The sequence below is a fragment of the Balearica regulorum genome, chromosome 3 (genome assembly GCF_011004875.1).
Source record: "Balearica regulorum gibbericeps isolate bBalReg1 chromosome 3, bBalReg1.pri, whole genome shotgun sequence".
Lineage (NCBI taxonomy): Eukaryota > Metazoa > Chordata > Aves > Gruiformes > Gruidae > Balearica > Balearica regulorum.
In genome coordinates this window covers 24,298,546-24,321,854 of record NC_046186.1, presented here as the reverse complement: position 1 = coordinate 24,321,854, position 23,309 = coordinate 24,298,546, and the positions used below count along the sequence as shown (strand labels likewise).

General features: G+C 34.6%; 1 protein-coding gene and 1 long non-coding RNA gene across 2 annotated transcripts in view; one reads left to right on the top strand and one right to left on the bottom strand.

Annotated features, from left to right (window-relative positions):
- LOC142600924 (uncharacterized) overlaps positions 1-23,309 on the bottom strand; it is a 782,912-nt gene that overhangs the window by 267,296 nt on the left and 492,307 nt on the right. The window lies entirely within an intron of this gene.
- CSMD1 (CUB and Sushi multiple domains 1) overlaps positions 1-23,309 on the top strand; it is a 1,232,729-nt gene that overhangs the window by 1,141,687 nt on the left and 67,733 nt on the right. Inside the window, exons 50-52 of the mRNA XM_075747278.1 lie at positions 436-621; positions 10,572-10,766; positions 14,629-14,802. Coding sequence (XP_075603393.1) covers positions 436-621; positions 10,572-10,766; positions 14,629-14,802 — 555 coding nt within the window. The remainder of the gene's footprint in view (positions 1-435; positions 622-10,571; positions 10,767-14,628; positions 14,803-23,309) is intronic.

Genomic DNA, 23,309 nt, shown 5'->3' with positions numbered 1-23,309 from the left:
TTATAGTAGTGCAGGAATGAAAGAAATCCTTAGAGAATGAAAGCAGACTATTAGAAAACATTTAAGAATTTTCTAGTTCATTGCTTCTTAGACCAAATCACTTCGGACACTTGCTTAATTTTTTCCCTAGCAAATAAACCATTGTCTGTAACCTATGTTGAAATTTCTGTCTCTACAGTGATTGGATTAAACAAAATAATGATTTATAAAATGTTTGTCTATATTAGATGCATTTCAAAGTGTTTATCAATGTTTTAAATACTATTCTATTTATTGGAATGTTTTAAATAAGATGGAAAATTAATTTCATTTGTTATGAATGGGATATGTAAAAATTACTAATCTGTTTCTTTTTACAGTGGTGGATTAACATTTTTTAAAAAATATATATGAGAAAATGCCAATTCTTTATCTTTTTCTTTCCTTTCTTTTCAGCTGTATCTTGTGGTATTCCTGACTCCCCTGGGAATGGTTCAGTTATAGGTAATGAATTCACTTTGGGCAGTAGATTGATATATGAATGTAATGAGGGCTTCAAGCTAGAATCTAGTCAACAAGCAACAGCAGTGTGTCAAGAAGATGGATTATGGAGCAACAAAGGGAGGCCACCTGTTTGCAAATGTAAGTGGGCATGTATTTTTCAGGGATATTTCCCTTGAATTTTCTCAGGAAAATCTTCACTGATGATGTTTAAATTTTATGTATACATGTGCCCTGAACTGGCCATTCAGGAAAATACAATTATTAAGCATTTGGTAAAGTAGAAGAGGCCTATAAATTTGTTTAATAAAAACTCCCTTGTTTATCTTCTTCAAAAAATCTGAATTAAAATTATTAGATAATTCAGTTTCATGTATATTTTCTTATTATGAATATTGTTCTCTTCTCCATTTTCACAGTAAAAGTTACAACCACCAATTGTAATTTATTTTAATATAGCTTCTAAAGTAATAAAAGCAAAAACTATTTCTTAAAATACTGCTAGTGTAGATAATTAAGCTGGACAAAAGTCATTTAGTCTTCATTTTTGCCTCCTGTCAGAATACCCAGTGTAATGCAGACTCCTCTACTATGTGGCATGGCCTCTCATTTGCAATGGGCTACCACTGCCTGTCTTTGTACTGGATCAAAGCAATAATTAACTGAGCCTGACTTCAAGTACATGACTTGAAATACCGATTAGGACATAATCTTAAAATTATTAATTGCTATAATTCTGTACTTAAAATTTTTGAGAGTTAATTGAGAATCTTGAACTTATCAACAATCTATGTATGTGCATTCCAGATTCTGAATTTGAAAAGCACTTTAGATTTTCAAACAAGTAATATTCAACTTATTTTTAAAGAAAGAGTAAAATGGTGTGAATATAAGAATTGTGAAGTTATAGGTGATTGTGAGATGGTTTTCATTTATTTGAATGAATTGACAGCAAATAACTGTTAGAAAATATTGTTGAAAGTTCCTTCAAGTGGTCTTCTAAGCATCCCTGACAGACGATCATTTAACCTATCTTGAAGACCTTCTTAAGTACTCTATTTCAGTAATTTATCTTTTTCCTCTTGCAAAGATTTTCCTAGTATATATAATCTCAATCTGTTTTTCTGTAGTGTAAAGGTATTATTTAATTTTGAATCCACAGTGGAGAAATTGAAGTTATTTTATTCTTTTTTCATTCTTTTTAATGTGTTTGAAAACGTGTTTTTTTTCAGTGTGGTGGGTTATTCTTGGCCAGCAGCCACACCCTCACCCAGCTGCTCACTCACTCCCCCTTTTCAACCAGGCAGGGGGGGAAAAAATAGGATGAAAAATCTCATGGGTCGAGATAAGGACAGAGGATACTGTCATAGGACTTGACCTGGGGAAACTTAATTTAATGTATTGCCAATAAAAATAGGGTCAAATGCATTTCAGGGGAAAAAAAAAAAAATCAAAACAACACTTTCCTCTGTCTATTCATGGGGTCAGCTTCACTCCTTTGCTCTTGACTCCTCACCACGTCAAGCAATGCTGGGGGATGAGGAATGGGAGTTGTGGTCAGTTTATAAAAAGCTCCTGTCTGCTGCTCCTTCCTCCTCATACTTTTCCCCTGGTTCAGCATGGGTCTCTTCCATGGGCTGTTGTCCTGCAGGATAAACTTGCTCTAGCGTGGGTCCTCCATCAGCTGCAGTTCCTTCAGAAAATAGCCACTTGCTGCAGTGTGGGCTGCAGTGTGGATATCTGCTCTGTGGTGGTCCCCTCCATGGGCTGCAGCAGAATACCAGCTCTGGTGCCTGGAGCACCAGGTCTTTCTTGTGTGAGCTTGGTGTTCCCTCCACTGCTTCTCACTCTTTTTGTTCCCTCCTCTTCTGCCTGTGCAGTGTTTTTCCCTTTCCTAAATACACTTTCCCAGAGGTGCCACCATCATGGCTGATGGGCACAGCTATGTTTTGCAGTGGGTCCTTTGGAACTGACTGTGTCCACGAGCCCAAGCCTCTCCTCACAGAGGCCACCCCTGCAGCACCCCCACCCCCCCTCCTGCCAACACCTCAACTCCTGCACCGAATACACTCCGTTACTTCTTCTGTAGAGATAACTGTCTTGCTTTGACTCTTTCTCAATCTTTCCTCATACTTTATCTACCGATGATTCTCATTATTGTCCTCTGGACAATCTCCAAGTGATCTACACCTTTCTTGAAGGAACAGCAGTTCCATAGAGTACATAAGAAGGATTATTCAAAACCAGCTGTGATCACACAGACATGCTCTGAATTCAGAGCCAGGTGTGGAGGGAAGGCAGTGTTCCAGTGTATTGAACTGAACTTCATTCTCTCAGAAAAAATTGACAAAGAACAGAAGTTGAATTATTAAACAACAGAAATACCAGCAGATTTTTTGGAGGAAAAAGGCCAGTTAGTTAGACTAACTGGGGATTAAAAATACTGAATTAATAACACTATATCCGTAGTGAAAGAAAAAAGAAAAAAAATGTACTATTAAAATGATCAAACTTAACCAGACAATGACTACCCTATAAAACAAAGCTTAATTATTAACATTTAGCACAACTTTCAAGATTAAAAAGTTTTGTTTAATATTTATAATTTCCTTACAAAATACATATATAACGCTTTTTTGTCTTCTTTTTTCCTTTTATAAAAATTTATTCCATTTGAAAAAGAATCCCCCAAAAAATCCCTAAATTAAAATGCTAGTGATCTACATGACAATATTAAAGTCAATATTTTCAAAATGGATTGCTACTCAGAGGCAGGCATGCTTTATCCAAGATTTCTTACTTGCAAAATGCAGAAAAGCTTAGACAATCTGCTTAACAACCTGTTTTTGTAGTAGTGCTGCTGTAAGGATAAATGTATTTAGTCTCCAGAGATAGAAACAACTCAGAATTGATGAGAAGCAAACACAGCGCAGAAAAGTAAATGGTAAATAAATGAGTACATTTTATCCCCGGATCTATTAAAATGAAGGTTGAAATCAGTGCAGTTTGTTTTGCAAAGTATATCTCATAATATAATGCCTGAGGTGGATGTTTGAAACTCCTTTCTTTTAATGAAAAATATTTACATCAGATTTGAATCTTGAGAAATATGATTCGTGCTGGTCATATATCAAGACACAGATGGATCATGGACATTAGGCTATTGAATTTAATTACATGAAATCGCAATCAACAAATATCTATTAAGAAAGCTTAACTGAATGATGAATAAGTAACTTGCTTCAGTTATTCTACGTAGGGATCTCTAACACATGACGAAGGAAACTAGAGATGTCTATCTGTATTGCTATTTTAAAGCCTTTCTCAGACAACACTTTATGTCAGGTCAATACTCTTTTTAGAGAGTGACCATATAGTAGTAACTTTACATATGAATACAGGACACTGTGCAAATTAGTATGTTACTGTTGGTCAGAGGAGTGCGATATACACTTCCAAAAAACCATACCATCCGGAATGTGTAGATATATCCGAGAAATCTGAATAAATCAAACAGCTTTGGTCTCAAACTATAGATGCCCACTGGTGCTTGCATCATTCTTTCCTTACTCTATGCCACATAAACTGCCTCTAATACCTTTTACTCCAAATAATATAATTTGGATAACATTCAAACAGAAAAGAAAGGATGTGTAGGCATGATTACACATTTAAGGTTTTAAGTTGTAACTATAGTTACAGCTGAGAAACTCCGTTTTGCCTATCATCAACGTTTTTACATACCTGTAAAATACTCTTGTGAAAAGTCATATGTCCATCTTTCTAAGTGTTTTTTTGTTTGTTTTTAAAAAAGAGCAATCTTTTGGGAATTATTTGTCTATTCCATTTCATCAGATACGATTTGAATTTTCTCTGGTACTATGGAATAACAGATGCTGATTCTTGCAGTGAGAAGTTAAAAAGCGAAAAGAACACAAATGAAATGTCCTTCCTCTCGTTTGGATGATACAATCTCTTGCTGTTATGATGTAAAATTGCATCATTATAGCATGATTATTACATTTTGTTTATGACTAATTAATGACAATTATTATTCTTATTATTTGGTATCTCACTTTCTTCAGAATATCTATCATCAATTGCAGAGAAATAAGGTCTTCCAAAGCAGAGACTGAAAGATGAAAACAGAGAAGCACTTAGCTGTCAATGCAAACTTTAGATATGTTGCTCTCTAAATACAATCCAGAGCTGCACTTACATATCTAAGTTATTTACTAAATAGAGAGAATCATGCTTGGAGCAGTATTCGTAACTATTTTGTAAAGAATCAAAGTCATCTAAAGGTGTTGATTAGGGTCAATCCATTCATCTGAGACACTCTTTTTGTTTTTACATTTTTTATTTATATTTTTAAATATTTTTCACTGGTTTTTCTGTGTATCTTTCTCCTTCTCCTGTGAAATAATTTCCCTGATATACAAATCTAGATTTTTCAGTGTTCTAGAAGTGATTTTCCTTTTCATCTTGTACAGGAGGTTTTGATTTGGATACAAAATTTCAAAACTGACAGAAATGAGAACAGAAGTATATATTTTTTCCTGAACATCCTTGTGACTTGGACTATCTCTCTACATTTCATATGCTAAAGATGACAAATAAGAATGGTTACATTTTTGGGAGTCATTAAATGTATTTTCATAGGGATTTTGATTTTGTGGACAATGGACACTGACTTTCTTCATGAAATAGAAATACTGATCTAAATCTTAGGTTCTCCGTCCACAGCAATTAAACTTCTTAATTGATGCTGTTAAAGTCTGTTCATAGCTTGAATGTGGTGATGTTTACTTTTTCTCTGAATAATACAGAGAAACAGTTGGTTTAGACCATTCTTAAGAACTGAAAGAACTAGAAAGAATGAGTTGTGCCTCACTGTGTCAGTAGTAGAAAAGGCATGACGTGATAAGAGGAAACTACTGAAAAAATTGGTATATCAGCATCATTGAAGGAGGTCATACTAAGCCTGTTCTGAAGCAAAAGAGAACTTCTTTCTCCGTTTAGTATATATACTTTAATGCTATTAGAGCGTTTGTATTTCTTTGTTCTAAAATTCTCATTCCATGAAAAGAAATCTCAGTAATGAGTTTGCTTTGACAAAGAGTGCATTCCAGTATTAGAAACTTCTGCTAGTTTGAGATGTGGTACAGTCCCAGTGTTTGCAGTAAGGAGAGTTGAAGTATATATGATATTTTTAGAAGGACTAGGGTGAACATTAACACATAATTCTTTTACAAGTCAAGCATCATTTCTTCATGACAAAGCGACACAAAAAGAAATGTTCTCTGAGTCAGCAGGAAACTTTTTTTTCTTTTTAATGCAGTATTTTTGCATGCTGGAAAATGTCTAATACAAATTCTTAAGAATATTATAATTATGATTAATGATTAATGCCCAGTTTTAGAGTTTTGCTAGACATGTAGTAAAAAGATGTACAGACACCTGACCACTTGACATTAATGGAAGTATAACCCTTCTTGTTCCATAGGAAATCTGCAGGCCTAAAGCTGCTTTAACAAATATGCAGCAAAGAGCATTAAAGTAGGATTTAGTTAATGCAATGCAGAACTTTGTTCTGTGCACTATCTGTGGTTTTAGACCAGATCTAGGGAACTGATTTAAAATATTGTACCAGAGGGTGAAAAAATAACAACAGCAAATGTTATGATTTACTTCCATGTTTCTCTTTACAAGATCTGAATGTCTTCACTTATTGTCAGACTTTTTTTCTGATTATGCCAAGGTACCTTACCAGTTCTCTAAAGCTAAGTACCATAATTTGTAAACCAAGTGTATGAATGTATACAATATTATATTACATTTCTATATAAGTACATATAAAATGTACCCATATAGGTTATACTCCATGTGTGTCGGTGCTAAGATCTGGACCAGTATATGTTTGTTAAGAAAAATACTGCTGAAATAGGATAACTTGTTTGCCTCTGTTCTTACTTTCATTTTCATAGAAGTAAGCGGATGCATAACCTAGGAAACTGAGTTTGTGGTTGATTAATTTTTCTAACATTTTAATTGCCTGGGATGGTCCCTGTAACTGCATAATTTTATTGCTCTTTTCCATTACTCCTTTAATATACTCATTCAAAGATTTAAATCCAGTCTTTCATTGCTTTATGCTAATTTCTCTAATATCAAACATTTTAAAGTTACCTTTGCATAATTTGCGTATTGCAGATTTCACTTTACATATTTTTGGAAGCTATGGCGTGCTGAACTAACACAGTGATGGGTCAGACACTGATTTTTATCTAGAAATTAGTTGGAAAATAATTAGAAATTTTAGAAACCTTTTTTATAATTTTCAATGTATTTGTACAATGTCTAGTTATAGAACTGTGAATCATAAGTAGCTCTGGAATAAAGCACCAATAGTACTACAAATGCAAAAAGGAATTTGTTAATATAAACAGGTGAAAATTCACCACCAGGTCATCACAGATATTTTGCAATTTCTGGGGTTTTTATTAGCTAGGACATTCAGAACACCATACTCAATAATTCTCTTAAAATTTTCTTTCATAAATCTTGAGGTCAGTAAGTAGATTTTGGAGTATTTTTTCAAGGTTTGGTATGTGTCATGGAGTACTTATTAAGGGCTAGTACTTATTCAGTGAACTGTAGTAAAACAGTTAATTAGTTTAGGCATTTTAGATTAGTCCAGATACATTAGACTGATAACAGATGGAATTGACATAGCTGACTGGATTGACAGAGTGATGCTGAATAGCATGTGATCCTTTTGTTTATTTATTTTTAGGTTTCGAAGCCTTTCCCATTTAAATATGTCAAATGACAAAAGCACTTCATTTATTTGCACTGTGGGTTTTTTCTACTAGCATGCTGAAATGATCATTTTGTTCAAGTGATCCTATTTTGTTCTTAGGTCATTGTTCTTAGATTCTGTGGTGTGTGGGATTATTTGGTTTCCTACTGTCTTCTTGTCTTAATACTTCTGACTTTAAACCACACTTGTCTCTCAAGCATAAGACATGACTTGACCTTAATCTTGCTTTTTTTTAAGCCAGTAGTTAATTTAGTCAAAAGAATATATTTGAACAATATAGTTCTCATTATTGCATTATAAGTTCACAATACAGTATGACAAAAATGCCCTTTCCCATTCTTTGTGGTCGTTAACTACCTGCTGAAGAATGGCAACCAAGTATCAGATGCCATTACAATCACAAATAATAACAGCAAGTTCCTGTAATTGAGATATTGTTCCATCATATACATTGTACTGCTCTTTTTCCCCCTTGAAACAGTAATTACATTCAGATTCAGAATATTCAAGATATTACTAGAATGGCATGAGATGTACTTTTTTTTTTTTGCTTACATAGCAATAAGAAAAGCAAAGGCTTGTAGACAGAAGAACAACTCAGTTAAAGAGAAGAGTCAGTCTTCTGGTATTCAGATTCTAGGAAAATATTGATATTGCAATGTTTTTGTTGACCAGAAGAGAAAGTGAAAAGAATCATGAAATTACAAAGAATTAATCATTATGAAGAGTTTAAACTAAAAGCTGAGCACATTACCACACAAATTCTTGTTAGATTTTAGTTGTTGTAGTTGCAAAGATCTTGTTATATTTTTTTGTTCGTTGCCACTGTTCATATAGTGAACATATTTTGCTCATATCTTGAGTAGCAAATATACCTGGGCTTATAGGACAACTACATTTTTTGTGTTTTTTATGGTAGATATATCTCATTATGAATTCCCTGCTTTTAAGCCTATTCAGAATTAGTATATTGAGATGTCATCAGTAATGTTATGTCATTAAAATGGATAATCTTAATCATAATTTCAAATTATAATTATGTTTGCTGACCTATACTTTATGTAAAGCAATATCATTGATATATTTCTGAAATAAAAAATACCTGGAAGAAAGAGAGAACATCTTCACATCTGCAGGAAGTTGAGATCATCCTTTACAAAGTTTCATCTATGTAAATGACAATTTAAATAGTGCCCAGCCCATAATTTGCAAGAGGGAGACCGTGAGAGGCAAATTGATGCACTCATCCATAAACCATGTGCACAAAATCAAGCATCTGTTAATGGATTTTTTTGTTTCTTGAAGGATAAGGAAAATATTAAATCAAAATCAGTCCCTGTAAAATTAAAATGTTTCAAGCAACAGTTTTAGTTGATTACATCAACACAGTCTGGAAGTATATTCTGTAGTCAGTAACATCTTCAACTAGAAATTGTACAATCGTGTCAGAATCTGATGGTTGTAAAGTGTGCTTGCAACAAGATTCTAATGTATTTATAGCTAAAGAAAAAATAAATTGCATACTAACCTCAGTATGGAGAGAACACATCTATGATGTGGCTCATTTTCATATTCTGAAATAACCGAGCCTCTTATCTGTGTCTTAAGATATCCTCTATGGTTAAGACTAAAATCTAAGAAGCTACTCTACAATTTCATCTCAATGTAACCTCATAATCAGTCATTTGGAAGTTCTTCAGATTATTTCCCCTTCGTAATTTTTTATACATCTTCACAGATATACTGTGGTGCCAGCTCTGTGTTTCCTAGGTGCTAAAATTTACCATAAGGTAACTATTGGAAAAGGTAGATGTATAATTCTAGCATTATCAAAGGTATTTTGAAAAGTGGTGGAAATCTAAATTTTTACAGGAATTTTTCTTCTATCACTTTTCCTGTATTTCAGTCATTGCTTGAACTAGTCTCTTTCATCACACGTTTACACTCATGATAAAATCACTTTATATACCTCTCAGACAGTGTAATTACAGAATATGTAATTATGTTTTGTCAGCTTTATGAATCCTTTCCCTGGTAGAATGGTGTAAATTTATTATAGGATAAATGAGAATCAGACTCATTTTATTTCTTCAATATAGTTTGGAGTTTTTACACACTTCGTCCTAATGCTCTTGTCTTACACTAAAGAGTGTGGTGACTTGAGTATATTGTACAAAAGATCAGAGGTAATAATTCATAAGTATACCAAATATTTAGAAAATTGATCGTCTTTTTTAAGCAACATATAAGGCAAACGAAGAGGAACTAAATTTCTGTTACATGGGTTTTTGTTTGTTTGTTTTTCCTTGGAAAGTATAGTTTTCTCAAGCATTGCTGGGGTAGAAGCTTTTTCTAAAGTATTCTTTGGGATATAATCAGTCACTAATTCATTCAGACTTTTTTCTATAGCAGGGAAATTCTGAAACTAGCAATTTTTAAATGAAATAATCATAAATATTTTCATAAAATTAGTCTAATCTATACAGAGACATAGGCACATTATGTATATCAATGTCATAAATATTGTAAATATTCTATGTACTTTATCTTGAATTGTAGAGCACCAATTTGAAACTGAAAAACATTTAAAAATGCTATATATGATTGGTAGCTATATTAAGCCTTATGAAAGACATAAACTACAGTTCTTATCTACTGGCAGTAACTGCATTCTCTTATGAAATCTGAAATACTAAAAGCAACAGAACTGAAATCACTCTAAAAATCTCTCTAAATGTTATCTTTATTTTTTTATGTCAAGTGTTCTAAACTGGAATGTAATAATTTTCCTGAATACCCAAGGTACACCATTTTATAGTAATTAGCATTTGAATGTTTGTCAACAACCTTTACGACAAGCTGTTTTAAGAACTTATTAGGTTTTCTAAAGTGAATATCATGGATATAAAAATAAAGCATCACTTGAACCTTTGCAAAAATTACCTAGCATTATTTGCTTTCCCTTCTAGATCCACTGTAGTCTGTGATGAGGTTTGTGTCTGAATTTTTTAAATAAATTGCATTAGAGAGCATAAATTTATGTCATTGTTCCAATGCGTCTCACTAAATGAAAATGTACTACAAACTCCTGTGCAATTTGTAATACTCAATGTATGATGTTCATTAATTTTCCTGGAATTTGTATGTCAAAAATACTTATGGTATGCTCAATTTTACATTGCAAAACTTCTGCCAGTAAGGCAAGACACATATTCTGTGAAGGAACTTAGGTGTAGAATGCTAATACTTAGGTGTCCTTTCTTCACAGCTGTAACTTGCCCCAGCATAGAGACTCTCCTCTCAGAACACGTTGTCTGGAGACTGATTTCTGGGTCACTGAATGAGTATGGAGCTCAAGTCATGCTCAGCTGCAGTCCTGGATATTATTTATTGGGTCGAAGACTCATACAGTGTAGGACTAATGGAACCTGGAGTGTAGGTAATGAAAGGCCAAGTTGTAAGGGTAAGGAACATACTTGTTTACAGAATATCCTATGCTTTTTAATACATATATTTTGCTTTATTAATAGATTAAAGTTTTGGTTTTTTTAAAAAAATTTTGCTATCAATCTCCTATAGGTAAACAAATACGAAATTTTTGCTAACTTGTTGAAATTAATTGATTCAAACTCCTTATATGTAAAGTGTAATATATTTCATACAAGAGTCAATGAAGTAGCATCAGAAGATCAATCTGTGTGATGATCTGTCTCGGACTATGGATTTAGTAAACTAGATAGTGCATAAGTATTTAGAGAATACTAGGAGATAATATTACTTTAGAAGACTCTAGATTAGAATTAGATTAGAAGATGATATTTCTTTAACCTCTTGGGTGAAGCGTGAAAACTGTACTGTTGGAGAAACATACTTCTGAGCTTTTATAATATCTTCATACTAAAGTATCATAAATTACATCAACCCTGACTTTGGATGTTTAAAAATTTAGAGAACCTTGACATTCTCAGAGGGATCATAGAGTTGTCAAAGTATCAGTCTTAATGAATCACCCCAAAACTTAATTTCTTCTTTTTCCAATGTGTTATTTGCTTTGGTTGTAGAGGATATTTAGCACAGCTAGTTCTGCTGCCCTTAAAGCAGAAACTTTTCCTACGTTATGATAGTACTTACAGGCTCTCTTTAAATGCCAGGGCAGAAAGATCCCAGCATCCGAAGGAAAATGGCCAACTGACAGGCCTAGCATACTAAGCAGAACTGGAAATAAAATTTAGGCATTCAATTTTTCAGAGCAGTATGTAATTTCAGTGAGATATTGAAATTTAGTATTTCATCCTGAAAGAGGTGATTTATTTTCTTTCAAGAGAGTAACTTCCCCCCGCACCCTAAATTCAGTGAAGTTTCTAATGTTAGAAGCTATTTGAGAATGGCTATTCAGAAACAAGCTGAGTCAATAAGAGATTTTTTTTATGGCAGCACTGTAGGAAAGAATTCTTGGGATCAGGTGGACAGCTTACTAAATTACACCTTCTGGTATTTTTTAAGCAAAAATAATACAATCATTCTGCTCTGTCAAACTCTGTTAAGTCTGCAGACATGTCAGTAATCATAGAATTGTTTAGGCTGAAAGATCTTTAAGATCATCAAGTTCAACTGTTAACCTAGCATTGCTGAGTCCACCACTAAACCATATCCCTAAGCACCACCTTATGATAAATGTTACCAAAAATATTTCATATGATTCTATGATAGTGATAACAGAATGAACATAAGTATCAGATAGCTTTTCATATTCCAAATAAATGGTTGAGAAAACCTTCATTATGATGTACATATTGTGACAAACAAAATTCATTTGCCTAAATACAAGCTCCTAATGCCATATGAGACAAATTACAGTATCTGAGCTGGTAGATACAAAAGAGAACTTGGGAGCTTCAACAGCAGCTGGAGGCTAGACAGAACACCCAAAGTCATCTCAGATGGTACTGAATCACTCCCAAGGGTGATTCAAGTATAAATTGACCCAATCTCTCACCAGTACTGGGAAGTGTGTGGCTACAAACCTAAGCCATAGAAAATTTACAGAAGTGGTATTAGAGAATGGTGCTAGTATGGGAAAAGAAGAACAAAGAAAAGAGAACAAAGAAGGATGTACACCATTTAACTAAATATAATATAAAATAATATTTATTTTCTAGAAAAGAAAAAAATATTTAAGATGTTTTTAGAGCAAGGCTGACACACCTACCTATATCATCAAACAATACGATACAAACATGAAAACAACGTATTTGATCTTATTTAAATGATGATGGGTTGTGGAATTATGTTGGTTCTGGTTTATTCCATTAGTTTTGGTTTGGGAAAATTTTCTTTTGAAAATATTCAGTTGGAAAAATAATATGACTCTTCTATTTCTCTTATAAACCAGTAATAGCTATATCAATTTTCAAATTTAAAATTAATGAGTTTTTTATTCTATTAACTCCAGTTGTGCCCCTTTCCTTTTGTGCACAGATACTAAAAAACCTAGTTTTGTATTTGCTGCCTAATATGCAGCTACTGTTCAGCTGCTGAGAAGTCTTTGAAAAGCTAGTTCTTGATCAACCTCTACAATTACAGATTTTTTTATGTAAGTAGAAAATGGGATGACCCATATGGGAAGCAGTTAACCAAAAGCGAAGTATTAGGTAGATACAGAAACCAAGGAGTTGCAGATTGAAGATACATTAGTTATTTATAAGACAGGTACATTATTTTGCCTTCTGATAGAGGACTGATTAGGATTCAATTATGGCAAATTTCATCCCCCAAGAGACGTTCAGTAATATTTCCATTGGATATAGATCATTAAGATCCAGAAATACACTGTAGAGAATTTTGAGGAGTCCACTGTTTACTTTCTGTCATTCATATGCTAAACATAGGTTATATAAATATAGAATCTAGCTGTTAATATTTCTGAAACAGTAGTAAAGCTAATTGAAACACTGATGGTAAGGCATTTAGATCATATTTATCAATATCTATTTATGAACAGTATCTCTAAAGGAATTGTGAAACATCAAATTGAGGGGGTTCTGGATTAAGAGAGACCTAACTAGTAAATTCTTTTAATTTGTTTAAGAATATGCTGAACAGCTGCCTAAAAAATCCTGAGGTGTCTCATTATTAATATAGTTTAGTTATTTTTAATTGGAATAACTATAATTATAAATAATAAATAATTTGTAATAAGTTTAGAACAACTCATTCTATTGCATTTTAGGAAAATAATTTGATTTTTTGAACATATGCATAAGTGTAATTAATAGTCAGCATTAGCATTAGAAGTTGCAATGTTAGGCTGCTCCACAAATTACATTAATATGACTTGATTATAGTCAAAAGGAGTCTTATCCACCTCTGGAAACCTTATGTGCCTAAAAAACTTTGAGCACATATATTCTGATTATGACTGAGTTAACTGCACAGTGATATGTACTTAATTTATCCAACTTCTACCCAATTCCATGTTGCTTTCTATACGGAACCTTTTAAGATATAGAAGAATGTGGCCTTGAGGTTTCAGATAGGAAGTTTAGGTGTGATTAACATGCTTTTGAAAATAAACCCATGATTTATGCTAACATATAATAAAATATAGTTGAAGCTTTTGAAGGCATTGGTCTGCATCTTAAATTACAATATTATTGATATATTTTTGTCGAGACCAAAGACATGACAGAACAGTTTTAATTAAATTAGATTTTGATACATTCTTAAAAGGTAATTTTTCATGTGATGCCTGCAATAGCTGTGGGTGGCAGCTGATGCTACAGAAGGTTTCTGTGATAATGGGTCAAGTCTAGCCTTAAGAAAAACCAGAAAATGTATATTTTCAGCAAGCAGACTACCATATATTTTATACAATTATGAATAATCTTATAATAATGGAATAAGAAAAAAGACAGTTCATAACAATTCAGAGTATTATGTGTTAAAAAAAGTATCTTTAAACAGACGTCATACAATGGCCACGGAAAGTATATTTGAGGACTAGCCAGGAGTATGTACACATAGAATATAACTGCAACCTTCCCAGACATTCACGTAATTTCCTTGTTTCGGAACTGGAAATACAAATTGTGTTTAAACTGCTGTCAAGATGTGAAGATATCCTAATGAATTTTCAGATTTAGAACATGTGTTGCCAAATCAAGCATAATTTTAAGCCCTTACTATGGAATATAAATCTTTATATTTATTCCTATTGCCTTTACATTTTAGGAAAATGTGAGGTGGTATATTGTCTTCCAGTCTAAGAAATTATAAAAATTATTTTCATATTTCAGTTTGTTCTGTTGTTTGGGTTTTTTTCCTAGTTATCTCCTGTGGTGGTCTTCCATCTCCACCAAATGGAAATAAGATTGGAACCTTAACAGTGTATGGAGCTACTGCAATATTCACCTGTAACACAGGATACACATTAGTTGGTTCTCACGTGAGAGAATGCTTGACAAACGGTCTCTGGAGTGGTACTGAAACCCAATGCCTAGGTAAAAAACAAATTTCTGGTTTTTCTTACAATTTGTTTTATTTTGTTTTAAGCAAACATAGTATCATGTAGTGGAATTCAGTTCTTATCAAGCAACAACATTTTTATATCAATGAAAAGTAAAGATATCTTAAATACAGAAATATTTTTTATTGCATATGATTTTATATTACTCTACTAGCATATATGTTTTTATTAGAAATTAAATTACATTTGACATTATTGGAATGCTTTTCAGACCAGGAGGGCTTTTTAAGTGACACAATATTTTGATTTGCTTTGTGGAACAGTCATAGGGTATGAGATGAAACTAAGCTGGAAGATGAGCTTCAGTTCAGGAGTATTCCTGATGCATTCCAACTACAAATGAGCTTTCAGCATTTTGAGCATTCAGTCAAGGGAAGTAGACAAGAGAGAGCCCAAAGTAAAGCAAAACCAACACCCTTTCAAACTCTGAGTTATGTATAGTTTGGATCTGAAGTTCTCATCCTCTTTCATTCTTCAGATCCACTCATACTGGTTTGCATTCCTAATACAGACATAAGAAAGCTGTTTTCTTTTTCAGTCACCTTCGAGGCTCAGCAGTGGGTGTATTCCAGGTTGTGGACAGTCTATTATTTGCTTTGTCTACCCCATTTTGTAGATTTTCTTCTTGCCTCGCAGCTGAACGTATTCAGTTGCTCTCAGGAAAGGAGGAATCTCTTCTTTGTTTTCCAGAGTTCAACCTCACTTAAAAAACAGCTTTCTTCTCTGCTGTCTAGCCACATCCTTTTAGTAGAACACAGTATTCCATGCCTATCTAGTATATTTTAAACAAAACAGTTTGACCACCCATCATATGCAAGAACTGAATTGTTTTACAGAGGAAATAATTGATTTAAAACAAAGCAAACAAACAAACAAAAAAACCACAAGAAGACTAACCAAGATATCATTATCCAGAATAACCTATATTACTGGTTTTTACAGCAATGAAATGATAAAAGCTTTGTTTTATAAGGAAATGGTAGTAGCTGTAACATGAATTGTCAGAAATTGTTCTCTATCCAGAACTCACTGCTTGTGAAATTTTCAGGTAGGCTAGAGCAATGTTTGACTAATTAGATACATGTCTAACAGTAACATTTGACTTAAAGCTTTTAAATAAATTATGCTGATTCATTTCTAAATTATAAAATCCCTGTCCTTCCACTCTGTAGAAACATTAAGTTTTTAAAAAGTATATTAACATGAAAATTCTGCATGTGAAAAATAAAATGCCAGTTATCTTCCTCAGACCTTGGCATCTTCAAAACATCCCATTAAAAAGACGTAGATTGATATGTTTTACAGTATGTCATGAGCATACTTTTGTCCCATCTGAAGAAATTAATTCAAATCAAAGCTGAAAATAACCTTTTTCTAAGCATCACTTCTTCAAACCTTCATGCTGTCTGAAGAATCCCTGATGTTGTCAGTTCCATGAACCAAGTTAAAATAAACCTGACATCGACATTTACGATAAGGCAGTGTCAATATGGATCTGTGAGAAAGAAGTTTTACATATACCTAAAAAACTGATCACGAAAGGTTGCTGAGCATTCTTAGACACCTGAATCCATTCTTAACTCTCTCAATGTCAACAATGTCACTGTCTTTCTGTGTTCAGATAGACATACATATGATCTTTGGCATATCAGGTTGCCAGTGCTCATTACCCTATAGATATAAGTGATAGTAGGTAGTCTATGTTGTTTTAAATTTCTAAGCAGAGTTACTTCATAGTACCATCATAAAGGGTATTTGCAGTTATGGACGTTTGAGGTCATGCTCTCACCAAGGTGCAAAACTGGCTACAGTTCCCCTGAGTAAAACAGAAAATCAGAGCTGCATTTTAAAACACATCAACATTCCCCTGGTAGAATATTTTATTGAAAGAAGAGAACATCTCCATCACAATAACCAGGTGTGATGGGACCACATACCAACTCAACCATGTCTTCAGAAAAACAATTTTTAAGTATCATCAATTTCATCTTAGCAAGTTATTAAGAAAAAGGAATAGCAAGTATCATTAGATAAGCATGATTTTTAACAGAGTACTGTTAACAGAGCGACAACATCCTGCATTTCTGGATATCTTTAATGCCTGAAAATACTTTTAGGCAAAATATTTTGAAACAAATTGCAAGCCACAAGACAGTAATGCACTAACAGACAAAAGCATAATAATCTAACCTTGATGAAAAAGAATGTGGAGTTATCAGCTGCGTATTAAGTCTATTCTTCATCAGTATAGAACAGCCAATTTGATGGGACATAGGTGAAATACAGAAATGTAGGAATCTTCTCTCAGAGGCAGGGATAAAATCTCAGTCCTTGTGTCCTACTTGCTGTGTTGATTACCTTTTCTTTCAATTCGGATGCTAGGCTGCAGCAGCAAGGAAGATGAAGCCAGAATCTTTTCAGAAAACAAAAATAGCATGAGACCATGTAATTCAGATCTGAATTAAGATTTTGTAACCTTTGATCATATATTCCTGACTGATTCCTTCATTTTGCAACAGTAATGTTTATAGCACAAAATTTGTGAAGATAGGTTTACAGTATGTAATCTCTTAAGATACAGAGTGGTCAGAAGTAGTGACCATTGTCTCACAGAGCTAACCTAGCTTCTAAATGGCAGTTCATTATTAGTGAGTTCCCAGCAAGATGTAGTGGTTTCTGGCAAATTTTGTGAAAAGTAAAAACACTTCTCTGGCTTGATATATTTTCAAATCCATACACTTTATTTTTCAATTTAAAATATGCTGTATTAAGAATGATGTCATCTTGATGCAGGAAATAATGGCATAAATAGAGTATACTTTAATTACTTATTCTTTGGCTATTTAGAGAAGTAAAGGAGTAAAATAAATCTTTTTTTTTTTACCTAGGAACAATAATTCCAGTGAGGTGATGGTTAGGGGGATGCTATGCTTCAGCATTACTTTTTCACATACATTCAATTCATCAGTTTCATAATGGAAGTATGTAAGAGGTTTGTATATGAAGATGCAACAGCTTCCTGATGGTGTCAGGTTATCCCTTGACTGAGGCTGACCAACAAGATGCTGGAACTGCAGCTGTGAAGATCCAACAGCCCCAAATTTGCTTGTGTAGGAATATTTTCCTCAACCCTTTCTTCTGTTGCAAACACAGAATCACAGAATGACAGAATGGCAGGAGTTGGAAGGGACCTCTGAAGATCATCTAGCCCAACCTCCCTGCCAGAGCAGGGTCACCTAGAGCAGGTTGCCCAGGATTATGTCCAGGCGGGTTTTGAATATCTCCAGAGAAGGAGACTCCACAGCCTCTCTGGGCAGCCTGTTCCAGTACTCAGTCACCTTCAGGGTAAGGAAGTTTTTCCTCATATTGAGAGGGAACTTCCTGAGTTCCAGTTTGTGCCTGTTGCCCCTTGTCCTGTCACTGGGCACCATTAGCAAGCTATATGGTAAAAAACATGCAAGCTACGTGGTAAAAAAAAAGAACTATTGACCTTCAGATTTTTGCAGTCTGTTATACCATAAATTACCAGTGTAGTACCTGACACCTGCATATAATAATTTAAAGCAGAAAGATATGTGTTAGAATTCATTCATTTTAACTAACCTGAAATACCACTTCATCATCTGATCAATAATAAGTCTTTAGTACTTATGTACTGCTTTTCTGTTTTGAAAGGCTATACACGCAGGATAATTTGGCTGCCAACGTATACAAACTAAATAATATACAAATCTCAATGGATTCTGTTTGCATTATAAATACCTCTTGCCCATGGAAGGCTGGAAAAGATATTTTTCTTCTATTCTGACTAGTGAGAAATATATTTTACCACTGAACACCCCAGAAGATTGACTGTCAATGACAGCCATAAATTTAGATTCAAATAGCGTAGGGATGGAGAAGATCAGGTCAGTACAAGACTTACAGTATCATAGAATCATAGAATGGTTTGGGTTGGAAGGAACCTCAAAGATCATCTAGTTCCAACTCCCCTGCCATGGGCAGGGACACCCTCCACTAGACCACGTTGCCCAAAGACCCATCCAACCTGGCCTTGAACACTTCCAGGGAAGAGACATCCACAACTTCTCTGGGCAACCTGTTCCAGTGCCTCACCACCCTCGCAGTGAAGAATTTCTTTCTAACATCTAATCTAAATCGACCCTCCTTCAGCTTAAACCCATTAGCCCTTGTCCTGTCACTACACTCCCTGATAAACAGTCCCTCACCAGCTTTCCCGCAGGCCCCCTTCAGGTACTGGTAAGCCGCAATTAGATCTCCCTGGAGCCACCTTTTCTCCAGGCTGAACAACCCCAACTCTCTCAGCCTGTCCTCACAGGAGAGGTGCTCCAGCCCCCTGACCATCTTCGTGGCCCTCCTCTGGACTCGCTCCAACAGCTCCATGTTTTTCTTGTACTCTGGGGCCCCCAGAGCTGGACACAGTACTCCAGGTGGGGTGTCACCGTAGTGGAGTAGAGGGGCAGGATCACCTCCCTCGACCTGCTGGTCACGCCTCTTTTGATGGAGCCCAGGACATGGTTGGCTTTCTGGGCTGCAAGCACACACTGCCGGCTCATGTTGAGCTTCTCATCAATCAATACCCCCAAGTCCTTCTCCTCAGGTCTGCTTTCAATCCATTCTCCACCCAACCTGTAGTTGTGACTTACATAGTGATATGTAATACCAGCTTATTCTGAAAGTCAGTTTAAAAAGTACACACAGTGAAGCCTTTAACATTTTGGGAAACAGCTAATAAGTTTACTAGATCTCATAGTTAGGAAAGACTCTCTATATACAGCTTGAATTTCATTTATATGAATTCATCCTTCTCTTCTCCAGGAGTAATTTGCTGTTGGATTTTGACTGTTTCAGGTTTTTTACAAATCCGTATTGAAATTGATATCCATTACTTTTATCCTCTTGGTCTTAACTAATAACTTTTTTTTTCCCCACCTGACTGTGCTTTTTAAATGAGTTCTACAGATCTATTCTCTGTTTCCACTTGTGATGAACACAGGACCTCTTGCAGGAACTATTACTGTAGTAAGAGCAATGCTTGTCTTATGACACTTCCCAATTCTTTTTTTAAAAAATTTGATGGACTTTTTGAATTCTATTTGACATGTCAGGTCGATTGCAGTGTTGAATGCCACCCTATGCTTAGAACTCTTAAATGCATGCATTCACCTCACTAGACAAAAAAGATCACATTTAGAGCTAGAAGATTGTTAATCCCTATTTAGTCTTTGCTATTTCAAAATCAGATAAGCTCTGTAGTGCCAAAAATACTGCACAGCTATGAGCATGAAAGCCTAAATTTGAGTTATCACATGCATGCTGCAGAAGGTTGTATTTCTGCTACTAAACCTCTTTCTGCCTCTCTACATTCTCTCACATAAGGAATATTCAGACCATGTACTTTAGGCACCTAATTTAGATGCAATTTAGAGTGCAATCTAAGATCCTAAATTCCCAACAAGGTCAATGGAACTATGCAGACTCCTCCAGAGAGCAATTCAGGAAAGGTAAATTCTTAAATTTTAAAGCTAGATGATGTGAATGCCGCCAGTTGTGTATTCTTAAATTTCAAGGACAGCATGCACCAAACTTATTTCAGAGGTGCCTTTAGGACTTGCCTGAAGCCTTTGAAAATCAGGAGGCAAACACCCAGGGAGTGCTGAATGAGCCTTTCCATTTCAAAGGAATGATAATGAGTCAGAGATGCTTTTTACCTCCACTGTACCTGCATGAATGTAATTCAGGACAGCTATAGATGAAAATAGGTATCACTTTATGTTACCCACTGGTCTGTGTAGAATCAATTTATGATTTCAGGCCAGCTGAGTACACTAATTTCTGTATCTCAGGAAAGGGTTTGTCAAATCCTTATTATTTGTCTCAGAAGAAAGCTAAAACCAATGGCTGCAGTTAACGAGTCCAAGTCTAAACATAAGATCTAAGTCTTCAGGTAGTTAGTATTATATATATTTTTTCTTAGTTATGGAAGGATAAATATGAATAGTTAGGCAAGATTTTTTTTCAATATTTCATTCAATTACTCACACTGCTGATATTTCATATCTCTTCCCCTTTTTTCCTTTCAAGAATAATTGCACCTATACGTCACAAAACATGTTTGTGTGCATACTTTGTGTGTGTGAGTGACCATACATACATGTAGGGCATGGACCAAATTGGAAACATTTAAGAATTTGCTTAACTCTGTCTCTACTATTAGTAGCATTTAATCATGGACAAAATTCTTATTTTTAGATATTTTTTCCTGGCTTTTTATGACTTTCAGGTGCAAAACTATACATAAACAAGTCAAAGACATACTTTAAAATCTAAACTTAAATATAATCTGCTCCATTCCATTGTCATGATTTTTTAGCATATTTTTTCCAAAAAAAAGTAAGAATTCCATATCTTATGTAGTTCTATAATATGTATAATTCTCTACATTTGTCAGTGTGAAAAAACCACTGCTGCTGACTGTACTTGTGTAAAAATATCTGAAGCTGTAATTGATAACTCATAGGTAAAGTTCAGTATGATATCATAATATTGGCTTATATTTCAAATTCTTATTAAAATAAAATAGAATTATTTGTAGCTTGCTTTCTAGGTGTTTTAGAATAAAACTACTGAACCAACCTTGAGCCATGTGAAAAATTACCTTAATTCTTGAGAGCATATTTTATTAAAAAATCCACTAGCAACATCCTTACTATTCTTTTAATCTAATTTTACTTGATGGAAAAATTACATACATTTTTTGTTGCTGCAGTGCTCTTTAAGTTCTTGAAGTATTGGAATATTTAATGTAAATGAGTCAAAACTTCCAGAAAAATAATTAAATCCACTAACTGGAATGATCTGTAAATTAAATGACTCACATAATAAGTCCAGCAACTTGTTAAATCCCTGTTTAACAGAAAGCGCATACTATTTTATATTTTGCATTATGGCAGTTGGCACATCTCAGCTTTCTTCTTCAAATTTCCTGTTTTTCCCTGTGTGGCTTCATTGCAGCAACTGTTTTTCAATTCTTCACTATTTAGGTCTAGAAAAATTTTTAAAATACAAATTTTTTCCATTGTATTTTGTATAAATATAGCTTTTCTCTTCCCATTTTGCATCTGTTTCACAGATTTGCTTTCCCAAAATCTGCAATTGTCCCAATTGCCAGAATGACAATTTTCAGAATTGTCCCAATTGTCCCAATGCCTGAATATTTAGGGCCATACAGATTGTTTCTTTAGAAGAAGAAATTCCAATTAAAACTGAGGTATACCTCTGTTCTAGTACATGGTTCATCTAGTCCATAGATTAGCCAGACCATGAATTTGTTACTCCTAGTAGTACAGTTGAGGAGCTGAGATGAGTTCGGAAGGAACTACTCAAATAAAAGGAATGAATATCTGTGATTTGACTGGATAAGTCTGAGGCGGTGGCATTTATAATTGTGAGGCCACTTTCTACCATGCTTGAAAAGTGGGAACAACTGCGATTACTGGAAAAAACCCAGAAGTATAACATCAGATTTCCAAAGAAGGCAAGAAGCTAGATATTTCACCTCAGTCCCTGGAAAAAATTAGGATGCAAGTATTAGGAATTAAGTCCATTTCCTGACATAGGCAAAAAAAGAAAATAATTGGGAACAGATAGGACGGAGCAATCAAAAGCAAACCTTAATAATCTTACCGCCTTTTCCAATGACCCTCTCATCAGATGTAGTGTTTAGTAGATGTCAGCAGTAGATTTCTTTCATTTTGTGTTGTAGCAAAGCTTTTGAAACAATCTCTCCCACAGTATCCTTGTAGCCAAATTGAGAAGACGAGGACTGGATGAAGGGACTACAAAATGGAAAACTAATTGAACCACCAAACTCTGAGGGTAGTGTTTCATGAATCAAAGTATGACTGGCAGCCAGTGGATACTGAGGATGAATACTGAGGCCAAGACTATCTGGCCTCTGTCAGTGAATTGGATAACAGGTTGGGGTGCAGCCTCAGCAAGTTTGAGGATTACACCAAATGATGGGAGAACAGCTGATACTCTGGGTTGCAGTACTGCTATACAGAGGGACCCTGAGAATCTGGAGAAATGGGCAACAGGAAGCTCATAAAGTTCAACAAAGAGAATCCTGCACTTTTCCTAGAATAATTCCATTCATGCGTACCAGCTTGGAACTGACTAGGTAGAAAGAAGCTTTACAGAATGCAACCCAGGTGACCTAGTGGAGAGGCTGAACAAGAATTAAAAGTGTGGCCTTGCAGTAAAGAAGATCAGACTGGACTGTATGAGCAGCAGTGTAGTCAGTGGGTCATGGTTATTATTTCCTCTTCAGCACTCATGTGGAAAACTGTGTGTAGTTTTTGTGTCCTCCACCATACAAGAGAGATTTTGGAAACTGAAGCAAGTCCAGGGGAAGGGCCCATTAGGGGGCTAGGGGCTGGAGTATGTGATAGACAATGA